The following is a 27,113-nucleotide window of genomic DNA, read 5'->3' as shown; positions in this document are numbered from 1 at the left end:
CTTGCTCTTGAACGAAGTGGGGGTGCTCCTCTCGTTTGTGAGGGATCTTGGAGCGAGGCCTGAGAGTTGAGTCTTGTCTTGTTGGAGGAAGGATGGAGCGAGGCTTTGAATCCGACAAGTTGATGGGCAATGGGAGCGAGAGAGCATGATGATCGTCCATATGGATTCATTGCTTACGTACGCGTATGACTTCGGGGGGGCTTTGTGACTGCGCCCTCCGTCTCGCACTCTTCCTCATCATGCTCAAACCCCAGGCTTACTGTTTTTTACATGCAGCTTGACCTTCTCCGATGCGCACATGCCCAATTGCAGTTAGTACGTAAGCCCATGCCCGCTCCTTAGGTGCTGTGCTTGAAGGTGGGATTGAATGCCTCGGGAGGATCTGGACGGAGCTTCCGTAAAGGACAGATGTCCATAAGTAAGGTTTAGTTTCGAATGCTCACAGACCACTTGATGAATATGCTCCATAGACTTTAATGAGACGGACAGACTGGACCTCCTGTCATCTCATTCCATCCTATTGTTGATGACGGACGGCCGGGGTCAAAGGAACGCGGACCCACAGGCAGCGTGTAGTGGGAGTGTGGGGTCGAATGCATCACTGACAACATGGCCCCACCTTTTGGCGAGGCGCGTTTGAACTTTTGCAAGCAGCCCGTCCGCTCCGTCCGTGGATGTCTTCCGCTACCTTCCGACTCGCCGCCAAAGCGACTGCGCTGCATGCAGCCAAACAACACCCACACAACACTCCGCTGCCCAGCCATATTTATAGAACCTGCTGCCAGCCCCGGCTTCCGGCCACCGTCACCCCGTTTCTGATCCTCTCCGTCCTCTCTGTTCCTCTCCGCCTCGCATCCTCCTTGCCTTCTGTGCCGGCCGGTCACCGTGGAAAACTGAGTGAACCTTCAGCCCGCACAAACAACAGACACCAGAAGAGAGGCCACGCCGCGGAGCGAAGGGAGAAGACGGTGGAAGAGCACACCTCCGCAACGGGACTGAAACCAGCGTTTGGTCGTTCCATATCCTCAATTCGTCTTTAAAGTTTCAACCCAAGCCGTCGTAATCGCGTCACAGTCCTTTCCAAACTAAGCTGTCCAATTGCCGCCAAGCATGCCGCTTCTCGCCTCGGACCTCCTCAGAAAGGCGGCCTTGGCGGCCGCCCGCCCGCTCACACCGGAAACCGATGATACGGACGAAGGATACGACGACGACGATTTCCCAGAACAATTCCCTTTCTGGTACAATGCGCCCAGCGGAGTGCAAAAGATGAGCGACGAGAAAGGAGGAATAGATGCGAAGCGTCAGAAGCGACGAAAGGGCGGTTCCATAGACGATCTACGACCACCCACACCACCATCGCCGAAACTAAACAGACGAGCCTCATACTTGGACCACGATTCCGTTCTGCAGTACTTTGTCGCCAGCGGTGACGAAGAGACGAAACTCGATCGATACCTGACAGGCATCATCGATGCATTTCTCACCGAGCCTTCGCCTGTATACGCGACGCAGCCTGATACCCCGGAATCACTGAAAGCCAAATTCAACAATGCCCAGGTCCCACTCCGTCGCAAATCCGTCGGAAAGAGCGGCACATCCGCCGAAGATTACCTCAAAGCCGTCAAAGCAAACGTCGTCGACCGAGCCACTCGAGTCTCCTCCCCGAAAATGATCGGCCACATGACCACCGCCCTGCCCTATTTCCACCGCCCACTGGCCCGCTTACTAGCGGCCCTGAACCAGAACGTCGTCAAGCTCGAAACGGCGTCGACAATGACGTACCTCGAACGAGAAACGGTCGCGATGCTGCATCGCGAGTTTTACAAGGAGTGTCCTGCGTTCTATCAGAAATATATTCATAGCCCGGAACATTCCCTGGGCGTCTTTTGCTCGGGAGGCACTATTGCGAATATCACCGCCATGTGGGCCGCGCGGAATCGGGCATTACCTGCTGATAATGAGACGGATGCTGGATTCAGGGGCGTTGATAAGGAAGGGCTATACAAAGCGCTGTCGTATTACGGATACAAAGGCGCGGTCATTGTAGGGAGTCGGCTCATGCACTACTCGTTCAAGAAAGCAGCGGATCTGCTTGGGTTGGGAGACGATGGGTTGATCACAATCGATGCAGATGACCAGTTCCGGATGCGGGTAGATGAGCTCGAGACACGGCTGGCTGAGCTAAAAGCAGCAAACATATTGGTCGTGGCGGTTGTGGGGATCGCAGGGACGACTGAAACGGGGTCCATCGACCCTCTGGAGCGTATCGCCTCGGTGTGCGCCTCCAACAAGATCCATTTCCACGTTGATGCCGCCTGGGGCGGCCCTCTCATCTTCTCCACCGAGCACTGCCGCAAACTCTCCGGCATCCAATACGCCGACACCATCACCATCGACGGCCACAAGCAGCTCTACACCCCCATGGGCCTCGGTCTCGTCCTCTACAAAGCCCCCACAACAGCACAAGCGATCCGCAAAACCGCCAACTACATCATCCGGCACGACTCCCTCGACCTCGGCAAATTCACCCTCGAGGGATCCCGCCCAGCGACCTCCCTCCACCTCCACGCCTCCCTCAACCTCCTCGGCCGCGACGGCCTGGAATGCCTCGTTACGCGCAGCGCCACCCTCGCCCGCCAGATGAGCGTTAGGGTCGGGACACACCCCACGGGAGCGTTCCAGGCCCTGCATACACCGGAAACAAACATCTTCCTCTGCCGGTATATCCCCACATCCCTCCGCGAGAAAGTCCATGAAGGAGATGAACCACTGACGGACACAGAGGACGAGTTTGTGGCTGAATGCACCCGTCGCGTCCAAACCACCCTCGCAGCCGTCGGAACACCCTCCGCCGCCGGCCTCGAAGCCGCAGCCCGTTCATCCGATGACACATCCCCCACCGACCCCCACCTCGAACCCCACACAACGTCCCTCCCTTTACCCGCCCAGGAATTCACCGGCTTCGTCTCACGCACCCGCGTCCGCTTCCAAAACCGCGACGTGGACGCGTTCCGGATCGTGATTGCGAACCCGTTGACGAGTTGGGATGATGTGGAGGATGTGGTTAGGCATATGGTTATTATTGGGGAGCGGGTTGAGAAGGATGTCTGGCGGGAGCGGTTTATGGGGGTTTTGGGTGCCGCTGATGAGGTGACGGCGGCGGTGGATGGTGCAGGCGGAGTGCCCGCGCCGGTGCAGGTGGTGAGGAAGCGGTCTTCGATGACGATTTTGCCGGATCGGCCGAAAGTCGAGAGGAACAGTGGGGAGGATGAGCGGTGGAAAACTCTGAAAGTGCCTGACGTCGGCGAGAAGCCATGGGTTGGGTGGCCCTACGACATATGAACCCCCGGGATGGGGTTCGCACTTCCCCGTTCTGGGGACTTTGGGACCCGCCATTTTCCATACCCCCGTTCTCATCAGAGACGATGCTCATCGGCTGTAGCATTCCCTTCCCTTGATTATTTGATGTACATAGTCAGACGTAGATTTTTTGTTGAGCTGATTCAGAACAGATGCTTTCATATGGATTCACACAAATATGAGATACGCCGCCGTCGCTTTCCAAACTTCATCGCCTACATGAACAAAACTCCCGTACATACTCCAGACTCATCCCCCACCTCCCACCCCCTCCCCCAAACACCTCCCCCCATACCAAACCCTCACCCCCGCCTCCCCCCTCACCATCCTGACCCCGGGCAAAAGGTACTGCGTGGCCCTATTCATCGTAAACCCCACACACCGCCTCCCGACCCTCTCGACCACCGCCAAAATCATCGGCCGCACACTCCCCAAGCACACCTCCACCGCCGCCCTCGTGTACCCCTCATAGCAGGCCATGACCGCGATCGTGCCGGCGGACTCGCGCGCGAGCGTGCCCTCGAGCTCGCGCAGGTATTTGGGCCCGAGCGGCGTGCGCGACGCTTTGCATTGGACTATGATGGGCACGGTGTGCGGTGCGGACGACCCCGCCGAGCCGGAGAGCACCCATTTGCCGCGGAGGTCGACGCCTTTGTCGTTGGCGCCGCCGACGCGGCGGAGGTCCATGTGGAACGAGCGGAGGCTGGCGATGGTGTCGCTTTCGAAGGCGGTGCCGATCTCGACCATCGATGCGGGGGTTGTCGGAGTGTTGGTTGGATGATTACGTGCGGTGGGTGGTTGGGCTGCCGGGGAGGATTGGAAGGGGCGGGTTGGGAGGTGCGGGGCTGGTGACTTGCGAAGTGGGCTTTGAGGACGGCGGGACGTGGATGGAAACGGTCCATGGTGGATGTTGGCTGAAAGGTGAAATGGATTCCTTGGTGGCCGTATTATCCGTGCAATCCGAATGGTGAATGGACAGCAGGCCCTGAGCGGTGACACTGTTGTGGGCATCTCGACGTGGGTGCGGCGGATGGCTTCCTTTCGAACTTGGTTGGAAATCGAGATGGATGCCGGTCAAAGAAGCTGCATGTCTTCATGCCCGAACTTTTGACGTGCAGGACTTCCAGGACGCGTTGAACCGGCGCGTTGGTTTGACCTGCAGATCCATCCCCATTCGCAACTTCCAAGTGACGGCGGAGAGTGTAAATAGATTACTGCATAGACAGGTGCCCGCCTGCAACATCGTAACGAAAGTGCTGAGCTATCCGACTCGGTTCTCTATTTACCACTACGATACGCCGATGAACGCAATTACGCATCCAAATCAATTAGCTCCCTAATCTTCCCCGTCAACTTCTCCTCATCCTCCTTCGGCAACAGCATCCGCTTCCAATCCGCAGCGTGCGGAACACCCATCAGCTCCGCCAGCACTTTTCGTCCAAACTGTAGATTCATGATCCGCGGCGGGTGCCGCCTTCCCGCTTGCTCTGCTTCGGCCACCTGTTGCTGATACTCCTCCATGCGGTCCGGGGAGGGACGGAAGACGAGAATTTTCGTTTCAGAGGGGGTGGAGGAGGATGTCGGGAGTTCCACGCGACAGTACATGTCGGATTCTAAGTCGGGTAGGTTGGCGTTGGGGATGAGCTCTAGACCTTCTTCTTCGGCTTCTTTCATGAACGCGGTTTCGAGCTCCGGAAGTGATTTGTCGGACATTGGCACCACCTATGCGGTTCGTTGTTGGTGAAGAGTTCAACGCCGAAGTGATGTGCTTGCAGACACCGTCCACGTACCTGTAAATGCATGTGCTGCAGAGTATCTGCCAGTGCACCCTCGGCCCCACCGCCAAACATCTCGAAACACACCATCACATCCCCTCTCGCCTTGTAAAGCTCCCTGATCTTCTCCTTGATTCCCTCCATCTCTTTCAAGGCATTTTGTGCCGACTCGCCCTCTTCCCCTTCCAACGTCTGCATTTGACGCGTGCTTGTGTTATGCGCGATGGGAACAAGCAAGAAGTGCCCGCCCCAGTCTACTAGACCGCCTTTTGCTAAGGTGAGATAGACCTCGTTTCCAATGGAGACGATCAGGTGTTTTTCAACTTGCGGGTTCGACAGGCAGAACCAACATTGGCCAGCTGACAAAAAAGCAGTGTTAAAATTTTGAGCGCCTATTGATAACGGCTATCGCGACATACCTTCTCGTTTCTTCAACAATTCCGCGGGTCGTTGTTGCTTTTCGGGACAATCCTGTATCCAATGTCCGGGAGCATTGCATATCCGACACACGTACTCCGCCGGCGGTGCCCCTCTGCCGCCTTGTGGACAATCCTGAACCCAATGTCCAGGCTCATTGCATTTGTGGCAAATGTAAGTCGATGGTGGCGGTTCTGCAGGGGCCGAGGATAAGTGATAATCCCCATCTCAAATGGAAACCAGAAGAATCTGCGTACTTCGTTCGCCTTGATGACGCTTATTCCGGCCCCCATCCGAGCTCGTTGAATTGAAGAAAAAGCTGTCCGACATCTGACAGCTGGAAATCAGCCACGGGCTCATCTCATAGACCCCACCAGCTCAAAGCGCTGTTCTTATTACCTCATCCGCTGGTCGTTTCCTTCCGCCGTCCGCAGCGGCAGAAGAGAACGGCAAAGGCGTAGTATTTGGTGGAACGGCGGCGAGTTGTACCAGATCGATTTTGGACATGGGCACAATGTTCATCGCATAGAACCACTGGAAAATAGGGTAGCCTCAGAATCTACCAGTCGACCCACTTGAATCGGAATCAGCTCACCCTTTGCTTCTTGTTTGCTGGCTCGAAGTCCCCCACGGCAATGAAGCGTGTAACATGCCTCGCCCCTCCTCGATTTCTATACGGTTCACGCTCAAAGAATCCGCCAGCAGCAAAATGGTAGCGCGGTTGCAGAGCCACTGCTACTTCCGTAATGGCGTTCGTTCCCTTTGCTTGTCCTTCGCTCACTTTCGCCCCTGCCGGCGACCCATTGAGTATGCCCTCCGCCCACTCCGTTGTAATGAGAATGTCGACTCCCAAGGCAACACCTGGTGCTTTTCCGCATAATGCTTGCACGGTCCCTTCTGAAAATCGCTCGCTCCGCGCAGACTCCGCAGGGCCTGAACTTCCACTCAAGTATGCAATCTTCAGCCCCTCGGCGGTGCTATATATCCCGCTTGCGCCTAGATACACCAGCTGCTCGGCGATTTCGCCGAAGTTGCTCGAGGCATTGTTAAGAGCTTCTGCGGGAAGTTTCTCCCTTCCAGTGATAATATACGTGGGTAGAGGAACTTTCAAACTTCCACTGAGGACACCCTGCACATCCGCACTGGTCGTCTCCGATGAACCAAAGAAGTCACCAACGCACAGCACCAAGTCGAAGGGTCCGTGCTTCGCGTTGATAGAATTGATCTTGCCGAACGCTGTTTGCAATTTGCCATTCAGCGCTCCGACGACCAACCTGGCACGTGAAGGAGTGAGCATTCCAATGCACGATTCGTTGTATTTCACGGGGACTTGCGGGCAACATACGCTTTGACCGGCCTCGACATACTGAAACGGAGGTGCTGCTCAGCGACGCCTGTTGATATCAGCTAATAGCGATGGTCTGGAAGTCGATGGCTTGAGGCACCTTTTGTGTGTTGTCGGGTCGGTCTCGAATGCCAAAAGCTGTCGCGTTTCTGACATAAGCATCGGAGTTCTCACTCTCCAAGACCGTTTCCCTGCAGCAGCAGCAAACTTGAACTTAAGCTTAACCTGAGCGGTTTGAAGCGGACGCTGTTGTGCTGGATCTCCTCTGAGGCACTTTGCTAGAACTACACGTAAATACGCAATATGGGCCAACTTCGGTGGTGATTGAAATCAATGCATATTTTTGCGGCCGCTCAGGTCTCGTACACGGAACTACTGTTGACTCAAGCTCCATGGCAACCACTCGGCAGTCAAGCACGCCAACCCCTCTCACCAGCATGATGGTTCATCCGGACCTTCTCATTGATGGCCAGGGCACCGAGACGCCATGGTCTCAGTCGGATGAGCATGCGCTCAGCAGACAAGCGACTGTGACAGCGCTGAACTCGTCGAGTCGGAGTCTCATACCACGCTTTGTCGGACCGTCGAGCGGTACGCCCGAGCGTACGAGAACACCTGAATCCCGGCCCTCCCCAAATGTTGCAATCAGCGCCCAGGATCTAGCACTGCATCCGATGTTGACCATCGTTCTCACACCGCATCAACCAGTTGCCGCTGGATCATCGGTCGCTCAGGCTCCAACTCGAAGGGTGTTGACGGATGGAATCACACTCAAACTTGGGAGACGGGTCCGGAATCGCGATCAGCAGACCGCGAACGCGCAGAGCACCATTAGCGCTGGAACATCCTCTGCCGCAAATGTGGCATCAGGGGTCAGCTTTCCGTTCACAAGCAAGCCAGCGATGACAGCCGCTGGGGTTCCGTTGAACAACCCGGCGAGCAGAAAGGGGTCGGATTGCGTATTCTTCAACTCCAAAGTCGTCTCTCGTTGCCATGCGGAACTGTGGACACGGGATGGAGAGGTCTACCTGAAAGACACGGCCAGCAGCAGTGGAACATTCCTAAATCGGTTACGGCTGAGCCCCAGCGGGAAAGAAAGTCGTCCATATCTTGTGAGAAGTGGAGATCTTATCCAATTGGGGATAGACTATGTGGGGACTCCGCAGAAGGAGGATGTTGTGAGAGGTAGCTTCCCAAGCTGTTCTGACTTGCACTCGCCAAGCTACTTTGTGACTCAAAGTACTTTGACTACCTTCAGAGACATATAAAGCACCGATGCTCCAAATCAAAATCGTTCAGGACACATCACGCCCACCAACCAAGAGCAAACCCCTCCTGAGGCATCTGTTCCAAGAAGCCTTGGGGGCATTACTCACACTCGCCAATCCGTACTCATCGAATCGAAATGCAAAGTGCGCTTGTGTGCGGTCAAATCCACAACATCCAGCCCCTGACCCACCTCAGTGCGTGATCTGCCTTTCGGGGATGGGCCCATATCAAGCGCTGTTCTTGGCCCCATGCTCGCACGCATATCATTTCAAGTGCGTCAAATCGATACTATACCAAGGCCACATGTTTTCCTGTCCGCTTTGTCGGCAGGCGGCGAATCTGGACGCCAGCGTGAGCATGGATAGCTTGTGCGATCTCGCCAACGGGATAGACAGCGAGGATAATGAGGGGGAAAAGCCTTCCCTTGGTGAGTTCGATGCTTTTCATCGTGGACGTAGATGCCGCAGCTCAATGTGGGCCGCGCCACTTCCCTGTGCTTTCAGACATTGCTCTCGCTCACGACGACATCATGGATTATTCCTCCTCGCCAACCGTTCAAGACATTCACGACACCTCAGGCGCCCGAGAGGCCCTCGAGGGATTAAGCCTTGAATCCTCCGCGAAGCCACAGATCCATACTCTTTCGAGATCTCAGAGTACGAGTTGAGAATAAGATCATTGTTGGCTAGACATACTGTAATGCAACTGGGCTATATAATGCTGCCATAATGTGCGTGCGTAGGAGCAGAGAGAGAGATGCACAGTATTCCTCGAGTGATCTCAGAATGAGACAGTAATGGAATGCCCCTTATTTTAAGTTTTGCTAGGGGGGTCTGTCAAGTACTGTGGGATGTAGGAACGACGGCGGGGTGTTCTGGCCGCTAATTCGCCATGACACACTTATGACCGACTTGCACTTGCGCTATTGATTGGACGTAGGGGCGGCGAGCTTTTCGTGGCTTGGAGCAACCTGAAGGATAAAGGTTCCATAGGATTTGAAACAAAGAGGTTCGGTGCAAAGCACATGACAAGGCCGAAACGACAGAAGGCTGTTGAAGAATGAACGCGTCTCTCGTACGTAATCACAAAGTCCGCCCATCATCACAACCGGTGAAGAACCATAAATAGTATCCCTTTGTCGGGTTTAACTTCGCACAGCTCCTGACGCCCCGGTACCACCAATATTTGGATCTTGGAGCGTCTCCGATGCTTGTGAGATGACCAAAAGCCCCTTGATAGCTTCGAGAACGCACCTGTCGCCGCCCCTACGAAATATTACATTCGACTGCGTAGTTTCTGGTCTGACCGCCCTCGTCGAGCGTCCACAGAATCTCTGCGTTCAGCCTAGCCGTCTCCCTCTCTGAGCAGTAGTAGAATAAATTGGGAAAGAACATATCCGTAGCTTTATCGTTGTGCGCTTGCTATCCGACGCACCTCGGGCTCTTTTTCGCGTGCCAGCCATGCAAAACCTGAATCGCAACAAGTATAAGATCACACTGACTGCTGTACTGCAAGAGGAACATGAGTCGCCATTTGCCTTGGAGGACTTCGAGAAATTCGTAGCCAAAGAGCACTCGGAGGTATGAACGAGGCCGGCTTCTCAAGCGGCAATCATCGCCAGCAGAGGCTAAGCCTTACACCTCAATAGGAAAATCTAGATTTTTGGAATGCCGTGAATGCATATCGGGTGAAAGCATCGCGAGTCTTCCCCAACTGCCCGCCAACCCTTCGCGTTCGCCGACAAGGGTCCCACTCTTCCATGCGAAGCATCTCAGCCGCCTTCCAATCCACAGCATCACTGGGAAGCAAACACCTTTTGCACAGCACGTCAGAAGAAGCCCTACCAGAAAAAGATGCCCAAGTCGACCCAGCAGATCAGGAGAAATTAAAAGACGATATTGATGCGATCGTAAAGACGTACCTACTGCCTGGCAGCGAGAAGGAGGTCAATTTGCCTGCGCTCATGAGGAAAAAGGTGCTGGCCGAAATAACGGAGAAGAAGAATTGGCATCCAGATGTTTTCAAGACTCCCCTAGAGCACGTATATACCATCGTAAGTGGTCTTTCCGACTGACATTGACGGTTGATGAACTGTTATTAATGGGGCGCTCGACAGATGAAAACATCAACATACCCAAATTTCTACAAGCAAGCATGTGCGTACTTGACGGAAAGAAATCTGCCATTTCCAGACCGTCGAATCTCCGAAACCGGGGAAACGGAGTATGAACGGGAGAGACAGAATGGAGTGAGGGATGAAGGCACTGTACAATGAGGACGGAACCTGTGCACAACCGGAAGTTGCGGTGGAATCCTTCCATCGGGGTTGTTACTTTTCATAACTTCATAGACGCGAGGACTCCCTTCACTCGCTTACGGACTATGATCCCTTCAAAATGGAAACTGCTTTTTCCCTCATTCGCCTGTTTGTGGTGTAGATCTTTCTCAATACTTCGCAATTTTGTCAGTCTTAATACAGATCATCTGTAGAAGAAGGACGCCCCCAAGAAGATATCCGCGCAACAAAACATAGCACTCCAAAAATCATATACAAGAAAGACGAGCATCAGAAAGAAATAGACGTTTTACGGCTGGGTCGTTACTGAGGAAGAAGTAGCAGCCGTCCCAGTAGTCTCAGACCCGGCAGCAACCGTGACGTACACCGTCACCGTAGCAGCAGGAGGGCATAGCGGACACGACGGGCAGAATACTTGCGGACATGATGTTGGCGCTTTTCCATCGAGACCATGTTCTGGTTTACTACTCCGCCCTGCACTCTCCGCATTCCGGTCCGCGGTCGACGTCGTGGGAAAGCCGACTTGACCAATCAAGGATCCAAGAACCAAGAAAGCCAATCCACACAAAACCAACAGGGAAAGCGGATATGTCCCTTGCCCGTTGGCCCGTGCCCTGAAACGGAACCACGATGTCACGTTTGACGAGGTTGGATCTTGTTCTCGTTCGGCTGCTGAAATTGGACGTCGCTTTGGCACTACATCACCCTCAGCGTCATTGAATGGCGGCGGTGTTTCCATTTGTCGGTCTGCTGCTAGCATATCCAGCATGGCTTGACTTGCGTTTGTGACGGCTGATGAGGGCGTGCCGTTTGAGAATGACATCGCTTTCTTTTCTTGACTCGGAGACGAATAACCGCCGCCGCTTGGGTGATTGCGCTTTGTCGCCGATGTGGATGGTAAGGGCATACTTGCGATACGTAACGGGTTCTGTAGAGGAGTGTAGACAGTTCAGCATCACTCTCATGACGCAACATATACATGTGCCATTCTACCTTCGCTTCCAAACCTGGGGAGTTGGTCGGTCTTCTGCGGTTCAGGAATGATCCGAAGCCCAGTCCTCCCTGAGGCTCGGACCCGGATGGACCGCCTGCCAACTGCGCCAGATCTGTGCTTGAGTTTTCGTGCCATTTTGAAACCTCGCTCGATCGTGCGGACCCAAAGGAATTCCGACTAATAACATGATTACGAGCATTCAGTACCACTCAGAATGAGATGAGTGAACTCCATGATGCACAAACCTGGTCTTGCGAGATATCTTTCCCCGCTGCTTTCCACTGGGCTTCGTGATCGCCACTCGCGTATCGTTCACCGTGACTGGACACGAGTAATCGCCACCCACCGGCGCAGACCAAACCCCAGCGACTCCGATCCGCTTCTGAGTTGCAGGACTGATCCTCAAGTTGCAACTTACAGTTGCAGCTGCCGATGTTAACGACGTCCTTTTTTGCTGACGGGGCACGTTCTCCACCAGCCAAACCTTTACACGATGCTTGGATCCATACGCAGTTGGAGCGATCAGAGACGGTATTGGGCGACTGGAGCTGTCCTTATTCTTGTCGGGCTCAGGAACCAGAGACTCGAGCGGTGACGTCTCTTCCCCTGACTCGGTGCTGGCGCTGTTGATCGTGGGCGAAACCTTCGCAGTGCTTTTGGGAAAATGCGTGGCACTGTGCGTTGGGGGCGGTGGCACCTCTTCAATCTCGACTTCCAATACTTCGGAATCCGCGGTCATTTTCGAGTCATAGTCAACCTTGTAGCCGCTCCGATACCGAGTGAGGTCAATGACGATGTCCGTCACAAGAACACGGCGACCCTCCAGGTCGCTCAATGAATCAACTTCAGCATCGAGGGTCGTTGCCGCTTCAGACGCCTTCCTTGGCGTTTTTGCGAGAGACCCTTCATATGTGAACACGAACGCGACGGCATATTGACTGGTGGCGTGCGTAAAGTCCTCGCTAGTGACGTTGAAGCTGGTGAGCTGTAACTTGCCATTCGCCCCATCTTGGTTACTGCCCCCGATGGTCGTGTTCACTATATATGGTGGCACTCCATGTTCCTTCAAATATGCCTCCACGCGCGCTGGATGCTTCGGCGCGTTTCCGACAATCATGCTGTACAGGCCGCGCCAATGTGATATCGAGCCTCCAAGATCGATTTGAAAGTAAAATGTCGCTTTCGTGGACGGTATTGGGTATTGTTGACTAGCGTACGGATCAACCGGTTCTAGGATCCAGCCGCAGATAGGCAGAGTTCCTCGCACAGCGCCCTTAATCATGCAGCTAAGCATATCTGGGCGGATGAGGTCCTCGTTTATGCTGGATGTCGCTATTGCTATGGTGGGAGAACCAGTGTTCCCTTGAACCGACACCGTATGCTCGTGTGATATCACGTACATGTCCCTTCGGCTCATGGGATACATGGTCGCGTAGGTGAGATATGACAATGCAATACCATTATTGCAGTGCTCAAGGTACTTGGCTCCATCAAGCAGGTCGTCCCATACTTGTCTACACCCGTACGACTTGATGACTGCTGCAATATCCATGGGCGCAAAGTTCTCGATGACCTTTTCGCTTTTCATGATAGGTACGAAGCCGACCACATCCTTCCTGTGAAGATTCAGGCCGGACGAGCCCCCCGTGACAGCAGTCCATCCCTCAACGCTGTTATGCGTCTTCAAGAGTTTGGCGGTGGTCGATATGGCGGTTTTCTTCACGCCACTCAAACGGGCAATCTCCGACTCATTCGCGGGTGGTTCTGGCCGACACTGTGTGCCACTTGCGGGAATCGCTGGGCGCACGCTATCCACAGATGGAGCACTGACCCCTTTCGAACCGGGATCATCCATTGGCGAACCTGATGATTTCGCTGTCGATATTTCCAGCTCTGCGGCTCTGGTCCTAGGGAGAGTTTGCGCCGCTGGCTGATCAACTGGTTGCGGTGCTGAAGGCAGGGCCTTTGTCTCTTCATGAGCGATCTCCCCTTCAAACTCAGGCAAAACTTGCTTGACGCCATTGAGGAGGATTCCGGACCCTGCTTGGCCTTTGGCTATCTGTACATTGATATTCTCATCGGCCAAAGGCTCCCAACTTACAATCACGGAAGCAGCGCCGTATTTGCGAACTCGCCGCAGCCTGACAGTTGCTGAAGAAGTTATCGCCACGTTGCCTTGCGACCACGTTGAGAGATCAACGCGAACGTCAAGTGTCTTCGCTGTTCCATCTGCGACTGCGGACCGTGACTTTGCCGATAGAGTAAACTTCAGATATGGGTGAGAGTATTCGGTTTTATCAATGTGGCATCCTAGAGGGCACTTCACTGTGTACGGCGGGGCGCCATGCTTCCGCACGTGGGACATAACCGCATCAACCGCGAGCGGGATCTGCGTTGAGACCGCGTTCAGGAGACTAGACGGGATCCACCCTTTTGGATCAAACTACGTGGACGTAGAGTCAGCAAGAGTGGGCTAAGGAAGGTCAAACGAAATAAGCTACGCACCTTGATGATATGAGTGATCTTCACATTATCGTCAGGTAGAAGTTCCAGATCCCAGCCAGCAACTTCTACAATTGCGCGGACCCAGCCACTCTTCAAAGCTGGTATTGCTGGGTCATCCGAGACAGAAGTGACAAAGGCTTGCACCCGATCCTGCCCGTCGATCATCGTGCTGACAACAATAGCATCACGCGCGCTGTAACAAAATGCGTATAAGCTCCTCCGAACGGTAAAAAGATGCTTCGGCATGGCTGACCCACACCTGACCTTGTAGGCCAAACCGCCTTGTTGAGTGCATGTTGAATAGTGCTAACTGGACACAGATGTTCCACCAAAACGCTATCTTCGACGTTCGAGTCCCCTGCGCGATCCCGTTAGTTCCAGCTGTGAAAGTTCTCTTCCTCCATACTCAACTCACAAAGTTTTCTCGCGCCAGCAGTTTGCAGCACCGCCAACGCATCCCACAGAGCTTGCCGCCCTCCAGCAAACACCCCCGCACCCTTTAGGATGCCTATCGGATGATCTAATACTTCTCGCTTGTAAATGGCGATGTCCCGTTGTGTCGTGACAAGCCTTAAAGTGCTATCCCATAGCAAAGTGTTGAAAAAGTCGAAAGCCTCGATGACCTTGTTGAGGAATCGATGCTGATACAGGGGAAGACTAATGTTCTGCGTCATCGACGTTCGACAAGGTATTGCTGGTTCTACCGCCTCTTTCTTCGCAGTCATAAGGGCGGCGGCCTCATCGTTTGTGGACGAATGGCCTATATGAATTAGAGATGCTTGACGGGACCTGATGTCCGGAGGAACGGTCATTTCCAGCAGCGTTCCGTTTACCTCTACTCCAGGTGCGTCCTGTACGCTGAGCTGGATGCTAAAAGCGGATGGCCTCCGCTGCTCCTCAAAGAGACATGCGACGAGGTAGCCTCCTTCCTCATCCGCCGTCACCTCCACCAATTTGTTGAGATCCGTCTCGACTTCACCATTTGAGGTCTCCATCGCGAGCGATATCCGCAAACCCCTGCTCCGGCCCAGCCACCGCCGATAATCCAGTCTTACTTCCACCATGGGAGCCTGAGCTACGTGCGAAAGAAGGGAAGCTGTAGACTCCCCTAACGCTTCCACGGGATGCGCGACGGAAGCCAGCTCCCAGTCTAATGCGTACGTCTTGCTGGAATGTAAGTATTTCTCCCGTTTGATCTTGACATCCGGAGAGTAGTCTATCAGAAGCGGGATAAACCCATCTTTCTTCAAACTTTGAGCGGCATCCAACAAGGAGTTCGAAAGTTCCTGGCAAATGGTGGCCTCGAGCTCCGCCCTCGTTCCGAATGTGAACGCTTCAGGGGCAGAAGTAGCAATGTCCACCAACACTGTCGCTCGAAGTCCGTCGAAATCCGCCGCTCTCTCGATCACCAGGGAGAACAAGTTCAAGTGTCCGCGCTGGCTTCCGCTACCGCTGAGAGAATTCAGAGGGAGAAGCTCCTTTTCCGCGGATGCAGGAATGGAAGTTGACAGAGAAACAAACGTCCCAGTAGTTGCGACGGTCTGATTGATGCAAAGGAACTCTCCGGGCGCTCCCGCCTCCGAGCCTTTTCGCCATCGCTGTAACGAAGTGGCTCCGTCAAACCTCTTCACTATCGACATGTCATCAAAAAGAACCCGTCTCTGCGTCCCAGCTGATCCCTCGCTCAAAACAGCTCCATAGTTGCGCGGTCGCAACGCTATGCCGCTATCCGAGACTGTCGCAATTGCTTTGAACTGTGAAGACTGGGTGCCTCGCCGTGCGAATGCTCGGAAGGTAAAACCACCCGGCACATCATGTTGTCCCGATTTCAGCTCTTCCCAGTCGGTGGCGGAGATAAACTTCTTATACAAAGTGTGAGCCGTGATCAGCAGATCAGGGAAGCCGTCGGGGTTCTGCATTTCCTTCGGGTGAACTTTCCGCGAGGTTAGAAATGCATCCCCTGCGCTTGGTTGGGTGAGTTTAACGCAGCAGCAGGTGACTCAAAGCCCTGTCGTCTCTCCTCGAAGAAGTATAAGCAGTTCTGCTGTATGTACCGATGGAGTTCCTCCGGGAAACGGGCATTCGCTGACGGCGCTGGCCTCAGCCTTTGAGCGAACTTCGCCGTGTTAAAACGTGCGTCGGCAATCAGCACTGTTCGTAGTAGGTACAGTATGTACGTCACCAGCGCGTTTAGGTGCCTGGGTTGGACATGGACCAGGTCGAGTCGGACCGACGCTCATATACAGTATCTGCAGGAGATGCTGGAAACTCTAGAGCTGCCCACCTATCCGCTCAGCAAGTGACTTGTCATCTACCCATTTGCAAGGAGCTATTGTGCATGTATAGACTTTGGTCGCAGTTAGTGGTGGATGAAAGTATCAACGAATGGAGCACGCAAAACTCATGCATCCACACTTGAAATGATCCTGGAAACCACATCGAGCCGTTGTCCGGTTGGCGGGGCACATGGACAAGAGGGCATGGACAAGATCTTGACAACCACCATCCTTTCCGCCCGTACTCTGGGCAACCCTGGAATCCAAACCCAAGCCGTTGCTCCTGAGCCCACATCATCCCACGGCCCGCAGTCCCATTCGATCCAGTTTCGAAAGAGAGAATGCCCCCTATCCGTCGGTAGGCTGCTTTCCCACCATCCTTCGAGTCCCTGAAGTCGATGTATTCTCCATCTTCCGTGTCCTCTTTCCACTGTCCAACATTCCGAGCAATAGCTCCATCCAGATAAAGTGCAGATGAGAAGTGAAATCCCGGGTAGACGTGAACGAACTCTTTATTTATACAATGACCAAAAGTACACCCATTCATGCCTTAACAGCGAACCTAAAGGAGGGGAAAGCAGACCATGCGTAAGCGTCGATGCTCAATAGCATCAAATTGAAGGAAAGGTTGAACTTACTTGCGGAGGGGGAAGTGGGTCTCCCTCTTGGTTTGCCTGACGGTCTTGCGGGTGGCCTCGTGAGCAGTCAAACGGCGGCGGATGGCACGGGTCTTCTTCACACGGAGGTCGAGAGGAATGTACTTCTTTCCCTTGTAGAAGATACGGAGCTGGTCCCTCTGGGTCTGGCTGATGACGGTGTTCACACGGGCGATGGACTTGCGAACATCGTGGCTAACAATCGTGAAGGAAAAGGGCGAGACGTCAGTCTTTCGTTTCGCCTCCACCGTCATGTACAACCCATCAGCCTACTCCGCCACTTTCCCAAGTCGCCAGTTCGACATTCCACAACGCTTCGCCCAATATCTTCACACGATTCTTTCCCGCCATATTGCCTCATCTTCCTATTCCTATCGCTGCACGTCGACCTTCCACCATCCCCGCCTGACCCTTCGTTTGCCCCTCCTCCCTACTGCGGACTCCACAAAACGTTCGAGAATGTCGACGCTTACATCTTAGCCAACTTCGAGGCGTTTCCACCGGCGACCTTCTGGACACGAAGAGTGGAGAGCTCTTGCTTGAGCTCGTCCAGCTGCTTCGTCAAGTCAGCCTTGGTTTTGTTGCGAAGCTCGAAAGTCTTGACCTTGGCCTAATGAAGTGAATGCAAATCGTTAGGAACGGACTGCCGAATGCCATTCGAAGGTTCGTTCCGTCCGTCAGGGCCGTCCATAGCCTCTAGGATCTTTCCACCGTCGCTACGCCTCCCATATCGTTCCTCGTCTGATCATTCGGGCATAAATTCGGTTCGCATGCCCATTGCCGCCACCTCGGTCGGGTCCATCCATCCGTCACGCATCCATCCATCCATCCATCAATTTCGACCGTCCTGCCTGGCGGTTTGCTGCGTCCGCCATTCGTTCGTTCTCTCTCTCGCGTGTTGCCGCTGCCCGCTGTCGTTCGTACGCACCATTTTGTCTCTACTCGGTGCTGGTGTCGAGTAATTTGAGATTGGTTCGTCTACGGTACTATGCCACGATTTCCGCTATTCTCCAAGTGCAAACCAGCGACGCGGTGACTTATATTTCCTCACGTGATCATATATATTCGCGTTTTCCACAAATTAGAAGGCAATTGGATTGGCTTGGAAGTTCGCAGGAGGCCTTTTTCTGCGTGCTCCAGCGAATGAACTAGAGGGGACCGTCCCGCTCTATGGATGCATATCATGCATGAAGGGTGAGAGCAGAGCGACAGCGCAGGCTGTTTGCCAGTGAGGGGCCTTCCGCCAGTGACCACGAGAACGGCACTCCTCCCCCCAGCGGCGGCGGCACTCCTTCCCCCAGCAGCGATGTTGCCAACCACCAAGGACTGCCCCCTCCCACTGTGCGTACTCAGTCTCACATTGATATTCCCCTCCCCAAGCGCCTCAAGCGGCCCCTTCAGTCTAAGTTTCATAGGCTTGGCCCCGCTGACGCCCAAAGCTCGCCGCAGCCAGTCCCGTACAACATCCGGTGTCCTCAAAGGTTCATCGGCAAAGCCTTGGGACAGACTGGACATGTTGTTCTTCCTCGGACTCATGGATCAGGTTGAAGATGTGGGGGATGACAGGATTTACGAATCGACGATGCCGGGGCCTGAGGGGAGGACCTACGCAGCAAAGCTGCAGCTGCTCAGCGAGAACCCATTTGAGGATGAGTACGCCCAGCTGGAACAGTTTATTGAGCATGTGAACCCCACGTGCGATGGGCTGTTTGACATGAAGATGACCATGGTCGTTGGGGATGTGCCCTGAACCGCAGCTCGAAGTGGAGTGAAAAACACCGCGATAGGATCCGCCGCAGACTGTTCATCTCTATCCTCCTAGATCTGAGCACCCGGCATCTTCGTGCGAACTACTTTTAGCGCTGGATGTCCGCCCAGTTTTGAAACAGTTTTGAAGGGCGGCCTCTGGCGCACATATCCTACTACAATACTTGGGGTGGCCGTTGCCTGTGTGCAGAGGCCGTGGGGTTGCAAGAAGAGATGTCTGTGTGAAAAAGGGCATGGGAAAACGGGGAAGAGAGGCGAAGAGAGGCGACGCGCCCGCAAAACGTATGTCGTCGCTGAGCTGAACGTGGACGGAGGAAAGAAAGTACGCCGTTCATCAACGCTTCCCTCGAGTAGAGTGGACTCTGTTCCGGTAAAGGGGCCTATCAAGCGCTTGCAAGTCGGGCATATTTCATGTCTTCAACGGCGTCGAGCTGGTTGGCGGAGAACGGAAGACATCGAGTTGGACGCTTCCTACCACTTTGAAATATGGGCGGCCTCTAATCCTCCCCAATGCCGACACTGACAATAATGACGATGACAAGATACTATTATAAACAGGTCCGAAATACGCGAGGGTCAATGTACATGAATGAATGCTGAGGCGGAAGAGAAGGAGGAAATGTCCACGGAAAAAGTCCAGTCCAAGGTAAAGGGGAAGTTTCTCCCCGTCCCTACTGTCCCGCTACACTCGCAATGGGCCTCGCCGACCACAAGCTGCCAACGCCGGTGTTCTTTGCGAGGTTCTTGAGCCCGTCGAGCACATCTTTCACATCATCGGGCTTGACATTCAGCGCCTTGATGACCTGGTTGGCTGCCTTGCAGAGCGTCCTAACCATCCATTTACGCAGTTCAGCTTCCTCCTCCGTGCGCGGCCTGTATCCACTGGCGGTCTCCTGGTATGACAACGCGTTGTGCGAGACGAATCCATCGGCGGCGTTGACGTAATTTGTGAATTCGCGGTAGAAAGCTTCGTGCTCTCGCACACGTTTGATCTTGGCATCGCTGTACTTCATATTGACGCGCAAATACGATTCTGGTATGGGCGCGACGTGGCGAATATTGTATTTGTCGTCACGATCGTATGGCCCAGGGGTAACCGGGTTGTAAGGCGACCCGTGTCGGCTTGGGGGACTGCCAGCGCCGATCTGCCTGCGAGCGAATGCAGCACGTCTCTCCTTGCGGCTGTTGGATCCACCGCGAGCCGATCCTTGGCCGGCAAAGCTGACGGAGTCGAACGCAACGGACTTGGAATACGCATAGCACTGCACGTCCCCAGATGTCAGCGAGAACACCTGTCGAACGCGAGCGTTAGGATACAGGCCTCCAAACAGCATTTCGTCGTCGGGCCTGGCGTCGTGGGCGTTTTCGTTGTCCCGGTCCCTAGGGCCATTGTAGGTATTGGCCAGGCGCGGGTTCTCTTCCTGCCATATGCTCCAAAGGCGATCGAGCTGGAGAAAATATGAGTATACATTGAAGTAGCGCTAGGATGAAACGAAGGAGCACCTACGTTAGTGTGATGTGCCCAAAACAGGGGATCATTGACCGATATTGTCGTATTTGCCATGTCGCCTCCAAGGGAGGAATGAACCTGGTCATGAGGCCCGTGCTCAAGCGCCTCCCGGAAGGTGTTATAGGAATCCGTCGCGGTTTCCAGAATCTCCATGACGTATGGGTACGATGCCAAAGAGGGCAACCGGCTCCCGGTTTCTTCGTCTCTCCACTGTCGGCGGATGCAATCTTCCCTTTGACCATCTGTGAAGCGAGGCTTGGCTTGGCGATATTGACCGGAACTCAAGCAGTTTTCGTTGCTTCTGTCCCCGTTGGCGCCGAACCACTTCGGTGTAAGCAGCTCGGAGCGCTCAGGCGCTTGTGAATCCAGGCTCCAATCCCAGTACCTTAGGAGGGAGGAAACCGGGGTGAGAGGCCTGTATAGAGATGTGTGCAGTAGCTACAAACATGAAGGACTTACGGGACTGCTCCACTGTAGCCGCATTGTTCGCGGAGTAGCTTTTCGTATATACCGATGAAGTACCTGTGCCAAGGAAGGAACTGGGCCTGATGGGAGATTGGATGCTAAGAGAACGCTATCGACACGGGCGTAAGAGAAAGTGCACGTACCGTATTATGGGTCAGGGCCGCAAACTGCATATGGACATAGACCAGATCATCGTATATGGTTTGACTAGGCGAGTCCGGTAGCAGGCTGGGCGATCGCCGACGGTCCCGTAGGCAAAGACTTGCGTCTATGTAGGCTTGTTTCTCAGTGTCTGAGAGTTCACGGAATTCTCGACGAACGAGAGGTTGTGTGCAAGATCCAAGGCGGTTGGAGGACGAGCCGCTGCTCGAGTCGGTGGAGCCCCTCTGCGCAAAGGCCGCTGGGAACAAGCAAAGTCCGTAGACAAGTGCCTTAATGAGTACCTTCGGGGCCGGCATCTCGATGTAACATACTATACGCGGGGACGGATTTCGACCAGAGCTGAGGAAGATAGCCGAAAAGAAGGGCCAGCCCGTTCTCCTTCGCTTGCTTATAACCGTCTCTGATTCTGTGATCCCGCACAGCACCGTTGCACATGCACCCTCTGGAGAAGCCTCTTCAAATTCGGACGGTCGGAAGCCTCTTCAAATGTGGCGCCGTGGTTGCGGTCACTTTAACGGCGCGTCCAACGCCTTCTTAAGCGTAAGTTTGACCACGGAGGCCGCAGTCCCGCTCCGGATTTTATCTTCCCCATCGGTGGCTGGCATTGGCTGCGACATCTCTATGGTACATACAGTACGTAAGACTCGCAAGGATAGATCGCATTCGTCTTCTTTGCAGCAATCATATGTTTTGCACATCGAGCAAATCTGAGCATCCATCCCCTCGTTCGAATTCAAAGTTCCACCTTCTATAGTCCAAGTCGATTATCCGTCAGCCACGACGAAGCCTCGAAACAAACAAACAATCTGGTTCACCGCGCAAAACGCAAGCACAAGCTGCGATTCTGCGAACCCCATGAACGAGGGGCGGAAATGAACAAAGGAGGAGTCTCCCAATGTCCATCATATGATTTCCCCTGACGCTCAGAAGAGGTGCGCAGAGTCACAATACAACCTGTCGAACTGTCATTGCCACCAGTCATGGCTGTGCGCGCGTTTCGGCCGCTATCACTCCCAGATTCGAAGGTTGGACGCACGCTTCCCATGAATCCCATCGCAAGCGCAAGGTCCTCCTCATCCCATCGGCAACCTCACGTCTCGACTGATATCAACTTCCGCAGTTGCTGCAAGCAAAGTCATGGCTGGTCAACGTCAACGTCTGTAACAACCTCGAAGGCTCTTCCGCCGCAAACCACCTGGGCTTTTCATATTCGGCCTGGTGGACAACCAGCTCTAAGCGATTCCTCGGCATATGCGAACAGCCTCAAGCCACTACCATTTCAGCCCCCACCAACCACCTTCCACAACGGCAAAAAATGAGTGCCCCCGCGTCGTCCACTCCCAGTCCCATCCCTTCGCCAACAGGGGCGGGATCCACAAGTGGCGGCTCACGCATTGCGCTCTTCCTGGGCCTCTCGGCCGTTGGAGGCCTTTTACTGTTGTGCTCTATATTCTTTCTTTGGCGAAGGCATGTTCAGAATCGACCCGGTTATCAAGATCGGCGAATCCAGCGTGAAGACGGATTTTCGCTCGTTCCATACCGCTTGCGAAAGTTTTTGGGAACGAACAATTTTGGGAGGGAGGGGAAAGTGGGTGACATTGAAGAACAGCGACCACATCGGAATTCCATCGAGCAGGCATCGGGGATACAGAATGTGCGCATTTCCGCCACCGATGCACCAGCATTGAATGAACATGCCGCTATCGAAAGACAAGGAGGAGGAGTAAGGCTGCCGCTGAATCCTCTGCGGACGTCCGGCGATACTTCCCCCGTGCAACGCCCGACCGAAGATGCCATTCAAAGGCCCTCCTTGCCCGCTTTCCGCCCTTCGCACGAAATCCTTCCGCCGAGGTTATGTAAAACGTATTTATGGCAAAGTGATGAGGACACGAGGAAGGGGCACGCAAACAATTCCCCGCTTTCGCTCGAATATCCCGACAGTCCCGTTCATGAGAAGCGAAACGGATGGGACGCGACGCTTGAGCGGAATTTCGCTCGTTCCATACCGCTTGCGAAAGTTTCTGGGAACGAACAATTTTTGGAGGGAGGGGAAAGCGGGTGACATTGAAGAACAGCTAGTGGGGTCTGGTATCCCTGAGGCTTCTTGCTTTTCTTGTAAATGGTTTCCTTCCCTTTCTTGCGGAAGCGGCGGGCGTCGTGAATAGGATAGGAGTATCGGTACAACATTATTGTAATTTAATGATTGAGGCTCCGCTTTCCCCGCTACTATGCTTTGCATGTGATACGAACGTTTGACGAACTCGATCGAGCGTCCCGCCCACCGGGTATGCACATTGCAGAGGGGAATGGCAACTGCCAAAAACGCCGTGGTTTATGTAGACCTACTGTACAAGTACTTGAGGCAGTACAGTACTAGAGGGCCGCCGCCAGCGAGCATACGGCAGGGCCGCCGCCAGCAAGCATACGGCAATCTTCCCTCACCAAGAAAAAGGGAGTTACGGCGGCTTCTCTTCTTTCTGGTTGACAATTGAAGGGCAAATAGGAGACGGACGGTTGGTGACGGGACCTTAAGAAGAACAGCATTTTCTCGGAACTCTCTCAACTGCCAACGGCGAAGGGCGGAGTAGTACATTGATGTGGAAGACTGGACCAAGTGCTAAGGGGGGATAGGCATACAGAATACGCATAAGCCGATATCTCCGGCAGGCTTTTGAGGCACCAACGAAACTTCAATCCACCATCGGCGCGACACTCAATTCGGGCTAAACAGCAACGGCACCGAACTTAGTTTTGAGTTGCTATATTCGGCACTATGTACGCTCATTACGCAGACAAAGTGCAAGAGATCATTGCGAAAGAGAAGGAGAAAAAGTCTTTGGGGAAAACCGGGCCGCCTCGATCGCATAGGGCGGTGCGTTTGGAACCTCTGCGGGCGCCAAGTGGTGGCAGCACCAATGGGGTCACAATTCTGGTAAGTCTACCGTATAAAATACTGGTTCGCATCATGGAACAGCCGCTTACAGATGTTCGTCCGAAGGCAATCAATCGAAGCGCGTATGTGGACATCAAGTGGCAGAAACTGAAGACCAAGATCCAAGATTACTTTACATCTCGTGCGGGCGCCTTTCAACTGATCGCCTTCAAAGGGGATCCCGGGTCCGTTATCGATCCGGGGTCCGTTTTCCCCATTACTTCGAACAAGCAGCAGCTTCTGGACAATCTCAGTCAAATCAATGTTGTCCACTCAAGTATGCGTCAGGATTGGAATTCCTTCCTCGCCAGTGTCTGCACGCACCTCGACTTGGATCGTATCGGCAAGGTGAGCATCATGGATTGCAGAGACGACCTTTGAACTCGACGGTTCCTGATCTCGCTCTCCAATATAGGTCGTAGTGTTTAGTCTTCACCCTCCTTTCGTGCCTCCGGCCGCACAGTCTCTGAGCAATAGGGTATGGGAGCTTAGGCAAGCAATGATTACAGAGAAACGATACTGATTGTCGGACATTGTGCAGGGCGTTGGGTTCGAAACGATTTATAGTGATGGACCCGATATCAAAACTTCGGAAACAACACAAGAACCGGTGCACTTAAGTCTTTACATGCTTTTCGATGAGTCGAAAGCACCGACATATAAGTTGAAATCGGACGTAGATATCTTGCTCAAGATTCGCACAAGTTCGACACTGTCGAGCCGAACTTACGATGTTCAGATAAAAGAGAGTCCTTACTTCAAGGCGACCGTCGTCACGTTTCGGGAGATGAAAGGGAACCAAAGCGAGCAAAAAGTCGTTCGCTTGTCATGCAAGGTCAAGGGGATATCGACAAGTGCAGCGCTCGACTTGGTTCCGTATTTTTTGAACGTCAGTGTTGCTAAACATTCTTCTTTCGGAAAGCCGAAGCCAGTGACGATGCATGTGCTAGGATTTCATCTGCAACTGCGTCACTTCCTTGGCGACATGATACCCTTCGATAATCTAACGAAGATAAATGTGTTGCTGATGGGAGAAACGGGGGTTGGAAAATCGACCTTCATCAACAGCAGCTGTTTCCTACTGAGCGATGATTATCGATCGCTGGCCTTGGCTGGCGCGAATACGCTCGCGTTCGATGAATTCTACTGGCAACCGGACATAAACGGCCCGCACGGAACAACTCTGCCTTTTACATTCCTTGACACCCGCGGAATATCACCAACGAACTATGCGGGACAGGAGCTTGAGCTTATGCTGAACGGCGAGATGCCGGCGGGAATTGACTGGGCCCAGTTGAGCCCCGAAACAGAAGGACAGTGCATCCGAAATATTGACATTAGCCGCCATGGAGGGAAATGTCAGGTCGCCCAGAAGCCTGATGTCGTGCTGTGGCTGGTGTCCCCTTCTTCGCTCGACGATGAGGTCATGATGAAGAAGATCCGAATGTTGCATAGGACAGTGGCGAAAAATGGTACGTACCATCTTGCGTATTATGATATCAGTGTGGCCTTAGTTCCGGGGAGTCCGTGCCATGGTTTGAACCCTAGTCTCATCTCTCGTTGATTTTTTTTCTTCTTAGGGCGTCAAGTGGTAGCTGGAATAACACGGATGGATGCTTTCCCGGATTTAAGGGGTCGGCTGCACGCTATCGAGAAATGTAAACGTGCTACCGGCTGCGAGGTCGTTTTACCCCTCGTGAACTATACTGTCGCTCAACACCGGCGGGATTTCGACGTTGATCGTATGCTGGGGCATGTCTGGTTCGCCCTGTGGGAACACGGTAAAGACTTTCAGGCTCGGATGGCGCTTGACGAAGATCGGGCCGAGCTACAGAAGGACGGGGGGTCGCCTAAGGACCTTTTTCATCCGAGACGTCGCCAGACTACTTTCGACTTCAGCCTCCACAATCAGTCGTTCAGTGACCCGAACACAAAGCACTCGTCTACCACTTGGGCACAACCAATGCAGCAAACACCTCCTCAGTTCCTGGCGCACTCACTCGATGATGTGCCCAGTTCACCTCGTGGACATTCTTTACCGAGCCCACATCAACCGCAGGGAAGGACTGCGGTGCATCACCCACTTCAGCGATCACGAACGGAGCCCGCTCTCCGCCATCAGACAGAAGAGACGTTAGGGCAGGTCCGGCGCGCGCAGACGGGGTATCCACAGCCACCGCCGCCTACTTCAGCCGAGTTCCCCGCATACTTCAGCCGAGAGGTAACGAAGCCGCAACCGGCCCCTTTCGTGAGAGACGACCCCGACACGCTGCTACCTCGATACTTTCAGAGACTTGTAACGGTGGAAGAGAACCCAGAACATTCGTCGAACTACGTCGAAAACGTGTCCTCTCGGCTGCCCACCACCCAGGAGCCGATCATTCCACACTCCGCCTCTATTTCACCACCACAGACCACCTCCGGGAAATACCGATTGTTTCACGAAGTAGTAGACCAGCGTTCACCACCGCCGATCCCCGAACCGTCGAGGCAAGCATCAATGCGAAGTGTGGGCTATGGATATGCCATCAACATGGAGGACATTGCGGATGACGGTTTCGCAGATGATGATACGGATGGAACGCCGGGGCCGCCGCCTTATACCCCGTTTTCGTCGGTTCTCTACAGGGAACCGGAGGTCGGGCTCCGCCCGGAGGGCGATACCACTGCGACCGAGTCCGTGACCTCTGGATCGACTGAGGACGTAAACGCAGCTCCCCACCCGTTGCGAACTCCATCACTTACAGAAGCACCACGGCGGACGCACGCACCAACACCTCCGACTACACCACTAGCGATTCGCCTTCCGGTTGTTGCTTCCATAAATGATGCTCCTCCATCCCCGGTCATTACCGATCCTGCAGAAAATTTCAGCATTGGTGAAGACGACTTCTACGATCGTGCGATTGAGATCGCCGCAGCCGCCAAAGATTTGGCAGTTCAACAGCACATCGACTGGAAGCTGGTTCACGACTACGGCGACAAAGGCATCGCGTATCAGGACTCCTTCCTCAAAGCGCACAAAGAGTATGCGGACGCGTCTGGCGTGTCTCAAGGCGCCGTGGAAACTTCGTTTTTTCTGGCTCGATTGCGCAGACATTTGAAGCAACCTAATTAGGTACAATTGACAGCGGCGTACTGTTTTTTTCATTCTCACGTTTTCATTTCTTGCACCCTCGTTCCAATGCTAGCGAAGAGCGCTGGCGCTTGTCATATTGTACATTTTTATAGAGTAATGTTGACCTCATCCTTTTCGTATTAGCTTTCCCGTATGACCCACATAGACTGAGTTTCGTCATTGCGTGTCCTAATCCTCAAGTTTCTGTAAGAAATAGATTTCATGAAGGCATTCGACCAGCTGTCAAAACGCGCTGTCATTTCCAA

General features: G+C 53.8%; 11 protein-coding genes across 11 annotated transcripts; 6 read left to right on the top strand and 5 right to left on the bottom strand.

Moving 5' to 3' along the window:
- Positions 1–937: 937 nt before the first annotated feature.
- On the top strand, positions 938–3,609 carry EV422DRAFT_384104 (pyridoxal phosphate-dependent transferase). Its single transcript, XM_053066800.1, has one exon. The coding sequence runs from the start codon at positions 1,111–1,113 to the stop codon at positions 3,340–3,342; it is 2,232 nt and encodes a 743-aa protein (XP_052927099.1). The 5' UTR covers positions 938–1,110; the 3' UTR covers positions 3,343–3,609.
- EV422DRAFT_494143 (uncharacterized protein) lies at positions 3,610–4,107 on the bottom strand (the record flags this gene model as incomplete). Its single annotated transcript, XM_053067718.1, has 1 exon — positions 3,610–4,107. One exon carries the CDS (start codon positions 4,105–4,107, stop codon positions 3,610–3,612), a length of 498 nt encoding a protein of 165 aa, XP_052927098.1.
- Positions 4,108–4,671: 564 nt separating this feature from the next.
- EV422DRAFT_504980 (CwfJ C-terminus 1-domain-containing protein-like protein) lies at positions 4,672–6,917 on the bottom strand (the record flags this gene model as incomplete). The annotated part of the gene is made up of 8 exons (XM_053068458.1): positions 4,672–5,082; positions 5,151–5,494; positions 5,555–5,606; positions 5,646–5,746; positions 5,810–5,882; positions 5,952–6,086; positions 6,148–6,826; positions 6,898–6,917. 8 exons carry the CDS (start codon positions 6,915–6,917, stop codon positions 4,672–4,674), a joined length of 1,815 nt encoding a protein of 604 aa, XP_052927097.1.
- Positions 6,918–7,135: 218 nt separating this feature from the next.
- On the top strand, positions 7,136–9,142 carry EV422DRAFT_522658 (uncharacterized protein). The gene is made up of 3 exons (XM_053069843.1): positions 7,136–8,082; positions 8,156–8,593; positions 8,670–9,142. The coding sequence occupies exons 1-3, from the start codon at positions 7,290–7,292 to the stop codon at positions 8,831–8,833; spliced, it is 1,395 nt and encodes a 464-aa protein (XP_052927096.1). The 5' UTR covers positions 7,136–7,289; the 3' UTR covers positions 8,834–9,142.
- Positions 9,143–9,344: 202 nt separating this feature from the next.
- Positions 9,345–10,599, top strand: EV422DRAFT_522654 (RGS domain-containing protein). Its single transcript, XM_053069842.1, has 3 exons — positions 9,345–9,746; positions 9,815–10,219; positions 10,283–10,599. Exons 1-3 carry the CDS (start codon positions 9,627–9,629, stop codon positions 10,439–10,441), a joined length of 684 nt encoding a protein of 227 aa, XP_052927095.1. The 5' UTR covers positions 9,345–9,626; the 3' UTR covers positions 10,442–10,599.
- A 528-nt stretch (positions 10,600–11,127) lies between these two features.
- Positions 11,128–16,174, bottom strand: EV422DRAFT_383752 (uncharacterized protein). The gene is made up of 6 exons (XM_053066797.1): positions 14,377–16,174; positions 14,226–14,319; positions 13,962–14,154; positions 11,702–13,899; positions 11,470–11,633; positions 11,128–11,390 (listed from the first exon to the last, which is right to left on the bottom strand). Exons 1-6 carry the CDS (start codon positions 15,878–15,880, stop codon positions 11,176–11,178), a joined length of 4,368 nt encoding a protein of 1,455 aa, XP_052927094.1. The 5' UTR covers positions 15,881–16,174; the 3' UTR covers positions 11,128–11,175.
- Positions 16,175–16,635: 461 nt separating this feature from the next.
- On the bottom strand, positions 16,636–17,963 carry EV422DRAFT_522648 (60S ribosomal protein L35). Its single transcript, XM_053069841.1, has 4 exons — positions 17,822–17,963; positions 17,367–17,503; positions 16,876–17,088; positions 16,636–16,799 (listed from the first exon to the last, which is right to left on the bottom strand). The coding sequence occupies exons 1-4, from the start codon at positions 17,822–17,824 to the stop codon at positions 16,781–16,783; spliced, it is 372 nt and encodes a 123-aa protein (XP_052927093.1). The 5' UTR covers positions 17,825–17,963; the 3' UTR covers positions 16,636–16,780.
- On the top strand, positions 17,961–18,786 carry EV422DRAFT_522647 (uncharacterized protein). Its single transcript, XM_053069840.1, has one exon. The coding sequence runs from the start codon at positions 18,200–18,202 to the stop codon at positions 18,641–18,643; it is 444 nt and encodes a 147-aa protein (XP_052927092.1). The 5' UTR covers positions 17,961–18,199; the 3' UTR covers positions 18,644–18,786.
- A 392-nt stretch (positions 18,787–19,178) lies between these two features.
- Positions 19,179–21,336, bottom strand: EV422DRAFT_522645 (uncharacterized protein). The gene is made up of 4 exons (XM_053069839.1): positions 20,779–21,336; positions 20,630–20,715; positions 20,168–20,555; positions 19,179–20,108 (listed from the first exon to the last, which is right to left on the bottom strand). Exons 1-4 carry the CDS (start codon positions 21,091–21,093, stop codon positions 19,332–19,334), a joined length of 1,566 nt encoding a protein of 521 aa, XP_052927091.1. The 5' UTR covers positions 21,094–21,336; the 3' UTR covers positions 19,179–19,331.
- A 441-nt stretch (positions 21,337–21,777) lies between these two features.
- EV422DRAFT_577273 (uncharacterized protein) lies at positions 21,778–23,099 on the top strand (the record flags this gene model as incomplete). Its single annotated transcript, XM_053073253.1, has 2 exons — positions 21,778–21,822; positions 21,918–23,099. 2 exons carry the CDS (start codon positions 21,778–21,780, stop codon positions 22,857–22,859), a joined length of 987 nt encoding a protein of 328 aa, XP_052927090.1. The 3' UTR covers positions 22,860–23,099.
- Positions 23,100–23,480: 381 nt separating this feature from the next.
- On the top strand, positions 23,481–27,113 carry EV422DRAFT_383767 (uncharacterized protein). Its single transcript, XM_053066798.1, has 5 exons — positions 23,481–23,729; positions 23,796–24,077; positions 24,145–24,207; positions 24,271–25,201; positions 25,310–27,113. Exons 1-5 carry the CDS (start codon positions 23,571–23,573, stop codon positions 26,845–26,847), a joined length of 2,973 nt encoding a protein of 990 aa, XP_052927089.1. The 5' UTR covers positions 23,481–23,570; the 3' UTR covers positions 26,848–27,113.

Source organism: Fimicolochytrium jonesii, assembly GCF_025526975.1.
Source record: "Fimicolochytrium jonesii strain JEL569 chromosome Unknown EV422scaffold_6, whole genome shotgun sequence".
NCBI lineage: Eukaryota > Fungi > Chytridiomycota > Chytridiomycetes > Spizellomycetales > Powellomycetaceae > Fimicolochytrium > Fimicolochytrium jonesii.
This window is presented reverse-complemented; position numbering and strand designations above follow the sequence as displayed.

Coding starts and splice junctions, on each gene's coding strand:
- EV422DRAFT_384104 (XM_053066800.1), top strand. CDS start 1,111: ATGCCGCTTCTCGCCTCGGACCTCCTCAGAAAGGCGGCCTTGGCGGCC.
- EV422DRAFT_522658 (XM_053069843.1), top strand. CDS start 7,290: ATGGCAACCACTCGGCAGTCAAGCACGCCAACCCCTCTCACCAGCATG. Junction 8,083..8,155: donor GAAGGAGGATGTTGTGAGAG/GTAGCTTCCCAA, acceptor GACTACCTTCAG/AGACATATAAAGCACCGATG. Junction 8,594..8,669: donor GGGGGAAAAGCCTTCCCTTG/GTGAGTTCGATG, acceptor CTGTGCTTTCAG/ACATTGCTCTCGCTCACGAC.
- EV422DRAFT_522654 (XM_053069842.1), top strand. CDS start 9,627: ATGCAAAACCTGAATCGCAACAAGTATAAGATCACACTGACTGCTGTA. Junction 9,747..9,814: donor TAGCCAAAGAGCACTCGGAG/GTATGAACGAGG, acceptor ACACCTCAATAG/GAAAATCTAGATTTTTGGAA. Junction 10,220..10,282: donor TAGAGCACGTATATACCATC/GTAAGTGGTCTT, acceptor GGCGCTCGACAG/ATGAAAACATCAACATACCC.
- EV422DRAFT_383752 (XM_053066797.1), bottom strand. CDS start 15,880: ATGCAGAACCCCGACGGCTTCCCTGATCTGCTGATCACGGCTCACACT. Junction 13,900..13,961: donor AGATCACTCATATCATCAAG/GTGCGTAGCTTA, acceptor ACGTCCACGTAG/TTTGATCCAAAAGGGTGGAT. Junction 11,634..11,701: donor AAGATATCTCGCAAGACCAG/GTTTGTGCATCA, acceptor TCATGTTATTAG/TCGGAATTCCTTTGGGTCCG.
- EV422DRAFT_522648 (XM_053069841.1), bottom strand. Junction 17,089..17,366: donor GCCTCGAAGTTGGCTAAGAT/GTAAGCGTCGAC, acceptor CACGATTGTTAG/CCACGATGTTCGCAAGTCCA.
- EV422DRAFT_522647 (XM_053069840.1), top strand. CDS start 18,200: ATGTTGCCAACCACCAAGGACTGCCCCCTCCCACTGTGCGTACTCAGT.
- EV422DRAFT_522645 (XM_053069839.1), bottom strand. CDS start 21,093: ATGCCGGCCCCGAAGGTACTCATTAAGGCACTTGTCTACGGACTTTGC. Junction 20,716..20,778: donor CGGCCCTGACCCATAATACG/GTACGTGCACTT, acceptor ATCTCCCATCAG/GCCCAGTTCCTTCCTTGGCA. Junction 20,556..20,629: donor GGCTACAGTGGAGCAGTCCC/GTAAGTCCTTCA, acceptor CTCCCTCCTAAG/GTACTGGGATTGGAGCCTGG.
- EV422DRAFT_383767 (XM_053066798.1), top strand. CDS start 23,571: ATGTACGCTCATTACGCAGACAAAGTGCAAGAGATCATTGCGAAAGAG. Junction 24,208..24,270: donor CACAGTCTCTGAGCAATAGG/GTATGGGAGCTT, acceptor GACATTGTGCAG/GGCGTTGGGTTCGAAACGAT. Junction 25,202..25,309: donor TAGGACAGTGGCGAAAAATG/GTACGTACCATC, acceptor TTTTCTTCTTAG/GGCGTCAAGTGGTAGCTGGA.